Consider the following 11,091-nt stretch of genomic DNA (forward strand, 5'->3'; position numbering starts at 1 on the left):
GTAAGATGGTAAGTTTGTGCCTTAATATGTCAGAGTGATTTCTGAATGAAAAAAACTTTTAAAAAGCAGAGCAGTACGACTCTGAGTCTCCTTAAGTTTCTGCTAAAGGTTTATGGACCAGCATATGAACAGAAAGGCCTTTAAAAAGGATTTGTAAAATGTTACAACTGATCTCACACACATGCAAAGAATTTGGTTAAATCTAATAGAGGAGTGGTAAAATCTTCTGTCACAACACCAAATATTCTATAATAACTTCAGTATGTATCATGAATGTATATGTAAATATGCCTCCCCTTAAATAAGTTGTTTTGTAAGAACTGTCAGTAACTGAATGATTAAATAAATTTGGAAGGATGAATCTGTTCAGATTTATAACACAGATTATGTGTTTTCCTGTTGGGAAGTTAGTTTTCCTATTTGTTACTGATTGTGTCTGGTACCATGTATACTAGAACCTCCCAATGCAAAAATCCCCATGTAACATTAGGAAATCTCTTATGACTTTCTAAAATGTTTCCCAGGTAGTGAGTTGAGATCTATAAATATGCTACTGAACTCCACACACAACTCAACCTGAAAAATTTCCTCCAACTACAAAAATCACTAACAAACAGCAACAACGTAGTGAGATGCTTCTTTGTAAAGCTGAGTCTTGCCTGCAGGTTGAGATCAGCGTGTCCTGCAGGAGTGGACGCTCCAACAGAAAACACCAGACCCAACAGCTGCTGCACCAGTTTTTTAACACATATTCTTTCATTTGAAGCTTCGTAAAGCTTCTGATGTGGCAGAAGAATAACTTGCATTATAAGTAATTATATAAGTAATTAATAAGTAATTATAAGTAATGAAAAATCTACTTTCAGCTCTGTTCTCAATTTGACTTTTTTCAAAACAGCTGGATGCAAACACACGTATGTGTATATAACCTTGTTTTTCTACAGCTACATACGTATATATATATATATTAGGGCTGGGCGATTAATCGATAAATCGATTTCCATTTCTGGAGATTAATTTTTTTGAAAATCTGGATTTTTTTCCATAGTTAGTTAGCAGCAGACTTAGCCCTCCCTCCACACCAGAACGGTGTTTGACAGATTTTCAGTAAAGTTTATTTATGTTTTGTAAAAGAAAAGCAAAAAAAATCGATTAAAATTTGGTTATAAAAAATCGGAGATTTTATTTTTAGGCCATATCGCCCAGCCCCACACACACACACACACTCATCGAGGAGTTCATAGAGATCAGGAGTTCTACACATCAGTCAAAAAGCTGTTTAAAATGAAGACTTGTTATAAATATTTTAATCACTGAACATTTATTTGATTTTGTAATGTTGGTCAACATAAAAAATCTTTAGTCTTATCATTTAAGCGAGTAATCAGATCCTAGAGGCGTGTCCATGTAGAGGTCATGAGCACTCATCCCACCATGGACCTCTTCCTCCCTCTCAGCCGGACCTCATCGAGCTTTTTAATGACTGCTGATGACTTCTTGGATGACTGGGTGTAGCTCTTCAGCAGCTTCTCAAACAGCAGTTCTGTGTTGGGGTGAGTACTGAGAAAAGCTTTCTCTAGAACAAACAGGTCCACCCCCTTATCCTCCGGCAAAGCTGAAATATAGCTCAGGCCAAAGTCGATGAGGACCAGGTCAGGCTTCGTGTCCACCGGACCACGTCTCAGCAGCATGTTCGAGGTGGTCAGGTCTCCGTGGATAATATCCTCATCATGCATTTTGGCCAAGATCTGGCCTATCTGCTCAGCCAGCTGCTGCAGATTCTCCATCGGACAGGAGTCGGACTGTTGACTGGATACGATGTGGTCTCGCACGGTCAAGGAATCCACAATTTCCTCCAGAAAAATACAGTGGGAGGTGTAGTCCACGAAGTAGAGGACAGGAGCAGATATGCCTGCAGAGAAGAAGAAGACTTAACTAAATGATTTGTCTGAGAATCTGAAGTCAGAACACTAAATAACTACAACTATAAACCTGTAGTAGTAGCGAGGGATGAGACTGCTGTTTGTTCTGGAAGCCAACATGTACAAAGCGGTTGACATGGCAGGGACAGTATGGGGTTCTGCGTGTTGCTCAAGGACACTCTGGAGCTCAAACCACCGACCTTCTGGATGGTAAACAACAGCCTACCGACACAACCTCCTTTTTATTTTCGTGTCCCTCATGATTTTTAGCATGTAGTTTGTGAAAATGCATGTAGCAACAAATAATTTTGGTAATTTAAAGTGTAATAAAGTTGATATCGTAATAATTTTGCCCATTTTAAGCTGATAATGTGATCATTTTAGTCAGTTTAAATGCAATAAAGTAAAAAATGTAATAATGTTGACCATTTTGCCCAAAGATGCTAACTTAATAAATCTGACCATTTTAAATGTAATAAAGACAAGAGTGTATTAATTATGGATATTTTCAATGTAATAAAGCTGATAAAGTAAACACTTGCCAATAATGCAATATATTTTTTCCTTTTACATGTAGAAATCTGAGTTCAATATTTTTGATATAAGGTCTTAATAATTTAAATACTTTCCTTGAGAAGCGAAAGAAATTTTAATTTAACAATTTTTTAAATTGTTAAAACATATGGTAAACATTTGTCATCAGGGATTATTTTTTACACTTTCTGGTTTATGGGAATGCAAAGACCTAATTTTCTACAACTGCTTGTAAACCCAAGACTCCCTCTGTGCCCCCTCCAATGATTTAATGGTACAACAGCTGTATGTTATTCATACAATGTTCAGCTTAAACCTTTATCTAAAAAGTACAGCACCAACACACCTGACTCAAATTAAATGGATCCAACAGCCTGTAAGGATCTGCCCAATGACTCATTAGTTTAAGTCAGGTGTGTCAGTGCAGGGATGCATGGAAAACCTGCAGGATTGTGGCTCTCGAGGACCGACGTTGGCCACCCCTGCACAAGATTTTTGAAAAGGGATACAAAAATCAAAACTATTAATATATATTCATATTATAACATCATCTATTACTTCAAAATCAGTCAAACTTAAACGCGTCTCTCGCCTTCTTCTACTTATTTGGTGATAATCACTATTTGGAATAAAATGTTACTGTCTGCAAATACAACTTTCTCACAGTTCGGAGGGACTAACCTGCTCTGCGGCAGCGGACTATAGAGCGAACTTCCTGCAGTGTTCTGCGGTGTGTCAGTTTTTCGTCCATCTCTGGGTGTCGGTAACGTTTCGGGAATCTTTCTTTAACTATCACCGGTTTTCCGAGAAAATCTGTCCGGTACACGCGGGCTTCTGCTCCTTGTTTTAATAACTCTGCTTTGCTCAGAAACTGGGGAACCGCCATGTTGGTTGAGTCTTCTTCGTCTCCTTCTTCTTCTTCTTCGTATTTATTGACGGTTGGTAAACAACGACCTGGCGCTTTACCGCCGTCAAATGGTGGGAAGTGTGGACCAAAATGTCACAATAAATAAATTAATAAAAATAATAAAATAAAAAAAAATCTCTCAAATAAATATGTCAAATAGTACAAATAAAAGAACTACTATTTAATCTTTGAGCTTGTGAACATAAAAGTGAAGCTATAACAAAAACAATGTTAAATATGTATTTAAATACATAACTGGGGCTTAGTCTGTATAAATTAGATTAGCAAGGAAATTACAGTGTTAAGTGTATAGTAAGAATATCAGAAATAGTACGTCTTAAAGTAATAAAAATAAAATTGTAAAAATGATAAAAATAAACATTTAGTTAAACTGTTTAGTGTTTATATTATGCACAATAATAAATCATATTTACTCTTATTGTGCCTAATTGTGGACTACTGGAAACAGCACATTAAAGGGCCTGGCACTGAACTGGCGCTATACCAATAAAGCTGAACGGAACTGAACTGTACTGGTTTGAAGTAGAAACACCTTTCTCCACTGTTTTCACACTTTAAAGATTTTCTCTTGTGTAAAATATACCGTTATTCCAAATTATGAGCTTGTTTGGAGAGAAATTATATTTGTAAAGCATTTTCCAAACCATGTCAATCAAATAAGTGTTAATGTCAATTTTAAAAGCCTATGGCCAACCAAAGTAAAAACTGTTATCAAAAATAAAAAAACAATAAAACAATACCTGCACATGACAATCTGACCATTTAAAAAGCAACTTTAAGGCATCAAAATCACATATCATCAGAAAGTTAATGACACCACTTGAAATAGATGTGAAGGGAAACTAAACCATAAAATTTCTTTTTAATAAACATCTGCAGCCATTTTAATATGATCACAGCATTCATTCCGCCCCTTGAGATTTACTTATAGTTATACCTAAATATTTCACCTAATTTTTTACCAGAAGATTTTGAATGAATGTTGATTTGATGTAAATGATTTCTGAAATCTCACTTTTTTAATATTAAACCTCCCCTTGATGCATCTGAGAGAAAGAAAACAGCTTAATGCATTGTGTATCTGATCAGCATCCTTTAAAACAATGCTGCATGATCTTCTAATCGTTTAATAACCAGTGGAGTTCCTATTCAAAAGTCTAATATTAACTTTACTTTTAATATATAGTGCTGAAAATAAGAGGATTGAGTGGGTTTCCACTCTTTGGACATCATATCTTGTTGTTACTGAGCGAAGTCAGACAACACTTTTCATATCTTCATACATTAAACCACAATGCTGCACTGACTGTAAAATAAAAGGGTCTTAAATCCTGTCAAAGAGAAAGAGAAATCTAAAAATAACTAATCAGATGTCTGCAATCCAACAAGTTTAAAACTATATGGATGTTATCATGAAGAAAGCCTGGCTGCTTCTCTGATGTGTGCATTCGCTTTGAACTCGACTAGCTTGTGCATGAGCAAGTCGTTTGTAATCAAGAGTAAAGTAACTGGCCTCAAATTATCAATAATTGCTTTATTCTTGTTCAGTTTTAGTACTGAAACAATTAAACCTTGTCTCGTTGTCGTTTATCCAATTTATCCTGGTCATTTTCCCCACAGCTGCATGCAACTCAACTTTCAAATCAGGATCAATCTGATAAATGTTTTACTTTCTATGAGAAATTATAGAAAATTGCGTCTGGAAACAACAATAAATACAAATTCTGATAAAAACGTTTTTAAAAAAGCTTGATTAGAAATGACTTTAGGAGTGGTTACTTGTTTTTCTTTTAAAGATTAACCATTTTCTGTTAAATTTTGGACAAAATAAATGTTTATTTTTCTTCTTCCCATCTCTTTGGATCTCCACTTCCATCTGTTGGAGTTGTGTGATTCCAGATGTGCTCCGTCCACAGCTGGTGAACAGCAGCTCCACCTCTTAGCAGTTGTGAAGGAAAAAGGAAACAAACGCTTTTTATTTTGTGTTTTTTTATTTAATATGTTCTATGTTGAGGTTCTGAGAGAAAATGTTTTATTATAAAAAGTCTAAAATTGACAGTATTTCTGTACTTTTACACAAATGAAAAGCAGAATCAACTATTTTTACTTCAAGTAGTGTCTGAAGAGAAATATCTATTTAAGCTGGAGAGGTCAGTACTTTCCTGAACAACTTTATTTTTATTAATTTAGTTTATATGGACACAATGATAACGTGGACTAATGTGGATCATATATTGAATTGACTTTAACTGGATTACAGTAAATTGAACTGAAATAACCTTGCTGTGAATTGGAACTATATGAATAAAGCTTAATTGAATTATGGTGGTAAATGCCAACAGGACTGGCAACTTGCACATCTGCTGAAAGAGTTTCATTGTCAATATTCCCACCCAGTTCTTCCATGTTGAATCTGTTATACCAGCACGGTTTTCTAGTCAGCTACACTGTCTGTACAATTTTTCTTTTTCAAAATTTCCTAAAAAAATACAGCTTTTAAAACTTTGTACATTTCATCTGAGATGGTGAGGGACCTGGTGCCGTCACACATCTACAATATTAATTAAACTACTGTCCTGTTCATCTCTCTCTTCTTCGTAGTTTGTCATTATAAGACTAAATGTGATCGGAGTGTATGGCAAGCAGTTTGGACGATAAAAGACATATTTTCGTGCAAAAGTAATAACGTTTATTACAAATAATATCATGCCACAGGTCACCATCACCCTGAAAAGATTCAACCCGTTATAAAATAAACATCCAAAGCCAACGTTTACACACAGAGACCAAAGAAACTAAAACAAGACACCAAAAACAGTAAAGAAAAAGATCACAACTCCTCCTGTACCACACAGACTGGCATACAACAGTGGTCCTGAAAAGGTGCCAAGGACTCAAATTGTTCCTAGCAGAGAAGCACCTGCAGCACCCAACCCCTTCTCCTCTTCCTCGCACTCATCATCACAAAGCACTATGAACCATATGGCACAGAAACGTCTGGAAAACAGAAAGAAAAAGCAGCAGAGATGTGCTAGTAGATGCACTGCATCTAACTGCTGATTATTCCTTTTTACAGGACATGCTTTTATTTAATAAATGCCCCTGAAATTCACATCATCAGGATATTGTGGAAGCTGTGGGGGAGGGGTGACATCAGCGCAGTCCGGGAGACCAAGCAAAGCCTGAAACTGTTGGGATTTCTGGTTTTAGAGAGGATTGTTTTCAGCATATTGTCATGTAGAAGTTTGTGATGTGGAGAAAAACCAACATACTTATAAGATCCCAGAACACACACGAGTAGTACATTCTACCCGGTCATTAGTTATTTTACAATCTGGATGTGCAACACGAACAACATTAAAGAAAAAATAAAGGAAACTGCGTCATTTCTTGGTTCGCTATGCCTGGTCTGCACCATGAACTGGACATCTGAAGAGGAAGAAGACATCTTGGATAACATGAGTAGTTTGAATGTGTGGGTTGAAGTGTGAGGGATGCTTTGTATATTCACGTGTTAGTGTGTGTGTGCGCGAGGGGGTGGGGTGGATAGTAGCAGGAGATTCAGTTGCTGTACACCTGGCCTTCCGGTGGCTGGGCGAGCCGGTTGTTCTCTTTCGTCATCATGTGCTGTCTGAGCTCCTGCAGGATCGTCCTGATGTAGTAGGAGTTTTTCCACCGAGACAGCGACGACACCGCCTTTATGTCCACCTGATGGAGGAGGAAGTTAAGATATTTGTCTGTCTTATCTTTTCTAATTGATACATCCTGTTGGAGTTATCCCCTATTATTCTGTTCTCCTCTTTTTTTTAGGTGAAATAAAAAATAAATCTAAATATCTAACTTCATACACTTTTTATCATCAGGTTCACCTGTCCAACTTCTGGTTAACACAACTATTAAAAGAAGAGGGGATGCTACACCATGCTAAACATCACCTGGAGCTACTTTTTACAGACGTGCAGCGGCCATCAGATTTAAAATGAGCTCATGTTTTCCATGAAATGATAAAATGTCTCAGTTTCAACATCTAATATGTTGTTTATGTTCTACTGGGTGTAAAATATGGGCTGATGAGAACTGCATCTGACTTTATATACATTTTACTCACAGTCACAACTTTTTTTTTTAATCAGGGTTGTAGAGCAAAAAGTGTTTTTTGTATGTTTGTCCTTAAAGAGCAACACTTTTCCCATAATCACCATAAACAGATATAAATATACGATCTAAGGACGCCGGATGATTCTGGACACTCACCACACCAGTCGAACTGTTCACACCCGTCAGGCTGATTTTGTTGACAAAGCGGACATGAGGCGGATGTTCAGGGTATCTGGGCCCACAGTCTATTTTCAGGCTGTATATCCTGCCTTCATAAACAGTCTGAAATACAAGAAAATATATTTTTATTATGAATATGTGATAAATAAATGAATCAGTGTGGATTTACCATATAGTCTTTGAATAAACACTGCATTTAATGTCTGGATTGTAAACCTCCAGCACAGGACATAAATGCCTGGAAAACAACCGTATAAGGGTAAGCTTTCCATCACACTTTACACCACAGAGTTACCGTTCCTGAGAAACTGGTGATAATATAAGTGAGCTCACTCGGGGGAACCAGAGATCCAGCATCATTTTAAGGGCTGATTTTTAAAGACAGGAATCTAAAACCAGCTCCACTCATGAGCGGCTCCCAATTTTCCAAAGCACTGGAATTGTGCACAACTGGGCTCATCAACACCTTTTATCTGTGCCGACAGCTGCTGGCCAGCTCTCTGGCTACAGATACACAATGTCGGACACGCGTGTCTGTTTGCTGCTGGAAGAGGCTCCACGGCTACATTTTATTGAGAAAACATGACAATGGCACAAGCTCCAATGTATGTATAGGAAGGAAGGAAGGAAGGAAGGAAGGAAGGAAGGAAGGAAGGAAGGAAGGAAGGAAGAGACAAATAACTTTATTAATCCCATGAATGAAATTCTTCCGTTATAGCAGAAGCCATCAGATTAGAATAAATAACAAATAGATATGAGAAAAAATGTAAACATATAGAAGATAAATTCAACACACACAGTATATATAAGAGAAGCCTGAAAACACACAAATAAAATAAAATAAAACAGAAATACACACACCCACATATACACTATATACAATTATGATTATGGATTGGTTGGTATGTTTGGGTAAAAACTGAGCTGGTGATCACCTCTCACACATGGAGGACTTATTGATCAGGGTTATTGGGAAAGGAAGGAATGATTTTTTCCTTCCTTTCTTTGTGACGGCGGCTCTGCAGCTGTCTGTTAGACGGTGTGGTCTGCTCCCCAGCACACCACAGTACACATGATGGCACTGGCCACCACAGACTGGAAGAACATGTCCAGCAGTTTGCTGCAGACATTAAAGGCTCTGAGCTTCCTCAGGAAGCAGTCTGCTCATTCCCTTCCTGTACACAGTATCTGTGAACAGATGGTAACAAATCATAAGTAACAGATCGTGGGACAGACCCATATCCTTGCACAGAGGAGTCCAACAAATCACTACTCTGCTCCAGGCTCCTTACGTGAGTAGATTCCTTGCTGAAGGTCTGCCTGTTGACCAGCTGCAATATTTTCTTTTTCTCCTAATTCAATCCAGGAGTCAAATTAATGGACTAACTTCCTGCTTTCTGTGGATGCCAGAGAGTTTATCATTGACCAACCATGAGTTTTCCTCCTGCTGGTGAAAATGTTCCTGCTATATCTCTGTGTATCGACAATTAGCTGCTTGTTAATTTACCAATGAGCTCACCTGTAGCCACAGGTGTATATTTGTGCTTCATGGAGACTTCTGTAGTCAGTAGTCGGGCTCATTGTTAATAAAATCCATTCTGAGAGTGAAGTGGTGAAAGTTATGTGGGGAGTATTTTGCATCATGCTTTCAATATCATAAAGAACCGGATCGATATGCAGAATTGATAATGACACTGATATCAATAATATCTGATCAATTCCCATCCCTATTAATGAAATATCCTCTGGATGTCTGACCTTCCCTTTTATTTCTTGTATGATGTGCCATATGAGCTGTGGTTGACTATGAATAAATGAAAATTCTAAGTTAATGGTAACATTTTCTCCTTCCTCTCATCAGGATGCTTTAAGTTAAACACAACTCCTTTCATCAGGAAGTGAAGCCAGGTTTCCAAATTTAATAACACACCATATCATAAATACACACTAAAACAAGCACAGTCTTTAAAAAAAGCAAAGTAACTTATGTAGAATATGACAAGCTTCTGTTGTTGTGGAGGAGCTCACCTTGGCAGGGCCGATGATCATACCGTTCCAGTGAGTTAGCATCATGTCGTCATCGTCTGCAAGGCCCCAGCTCACCGTACCATCTCCACCACCCTTCTGACCTTCTTCCAGTTCCTCCAGCAGCCGAAAGCTGCGGGGAACGACAATACCTTTCACACAAAAAAACAGATTCAAACAACGTCCATGTGCTGCAAGGAGATGGTTCCCATTATGCAAAATGATTTGCATGAATACAAGTTGCTAACAAAAGTAAAGAAGCGAAACTTTAACATCTGCATGTTTAATTATTTTATTTTATTTTTTATTTTTTTGTTAAACAGGAATACAAATAAACCATCAAATTAGTCTTTTAGATACGATTACCTAAAAATGTTTTATTTCTTATGACAGTGACAAACTCTGGAAGATTTATTTAAGAGAATTGTTGATGTTCATGTATGTAACTAAAAACGGAAGATAACTTAGAAAAGGGATGGTGAAAACAAGTCAAGTTGTTCTTTTCCTAATTGTTTTGTCGGGATTTTTAAACATGTGGCATTTGTGAGACAGTATTTTGCAACTCTTACAAAAATAGTGGTTTTCTAACTACAAATTAACGGTCGTACTTTTAATCTTGTGTGGCTGCTTTACAGGATGCTTGATCTCTGTGGTTTTATACATCCTTTCAATCTGAAGTGGATTAAATTAACTGTTGCATTTACAACAAGTGTGCAGACTTCTGGCAAAGTAAAATGTCAAATGGTTATTTCAGAACATTAAAAACTGACGCAGTTAAACACCGTTTAAGTTAGTAATTCAGACATAGAAATATCACAATTTACTGTAAAAAAAAAAACGTGCCACCTCATAGAGGTGATTTAAGAGTCATCTAAAATCAAGCATTTCTTCAGGAAACCAATGGAAAGTGTTGTCCTGCCGGTTAAAAATATCTTAACGATTCACTCATGTAGCTAACACTTGTGCTAGCCACGGGCGTCACCGCAGACACCGGAAACAAAGCAAACTCCGGCATAATCCGATATGTAATGTAATCATTTTACTAATTTATCACGTCTTCTGACCAATATGTGAGGGATCAACACAGAAAGTCTCCTGCAGACGACCGAATGCACACCAAACACCGAGGGCCAGCTTGACTTGCCGTTTGATTAACCAGCGTTTTGTTTTACCTTCAAACACGTTAACAGTTCAAACGTCACTGAAACTAGACTCATGAAAATTATTCAGTTATCCTGGACATAGTCTAGTATGCTGGAAATTACACACATTAAGAGAAAACCAGCAAAAACATCATGACAAAACTATTTGCAGAGAATCAGTACCTGAACCGACGGCCGTCGCCATCTTTATCTTTACGTCCCGGAAGCGCGTACGTACTATTGTCATTTCCGCGTACGTACT

The 11,091-nt window shown here is 37.4% G+C and overlaps 2 protein-coding genes across 2 annotated transcripts; both read right to left on the bottom strand.

The window, feature by feature from the left end:
• Positions 1-1,294: 1,294 nt before the first annotated feature.
• On the bottom strand, positions 1,295-5,790 carry tp53rk (TP53 regulating kinase). Its single transcript, XM_041979893.1, has 3 exons — positions 5,778-5,790; positions 3,138-3,416; positions 1,295-1,912 (listed from the first exon to the last, which is right to left on the bottom strand). The coding sequence occupies exons 1-3, from the start codon at positions 5,788-5,790 to the stop codon at positions 1,425-1,427; spliced, it is 780 nt and encodes a 259-aa protein (XP_041835827.1). The 3' UTR covers positions 1,295-1,424.
• A 261-nt stretch (positions 5,791-6,051) lies between these two features.
• Positions 6,052-11,091, bottom strand: LOC121637215 (ubiquitin-conjugating enzyme E2 variant 1-like). The gene is made up of 4 exons (XM_041981222.1): positions 11,013-11,091; positions 9,691-9,839; positions 7,639-7,764; positions 6,052-7,092 (listed from the first exon to the last, which is right to left on the bottom strand). The coding sequence occupies exons 1-4, from the start codon at positions 11,074-11,076 to the stop codon at positions 6,946-6,948; spliced, it is 486 nt and encodes a 161-aa protein (XP_041837156.1). The 5' UTR covers positions 11,077-11,091; the 3' UTR covers positions 6,052-6,945.

Source organism: Melanotaenia boesemani, chromosome 3, assembly GCF_017639745.1.
Source record: "Melanotaenia boesemani isolate fMelBoe1 chromosome 3, fMelBoe1.pri, whole genome shotgun sequence".
In the NCBI taxonomy this organism is placed as follows: Eukaryota; Metazoa; Chordata; class Actinopteri; order Atheriniformes; family Melanotaeniidae; genus Melanotaenia; species Melanotaenia boesemani.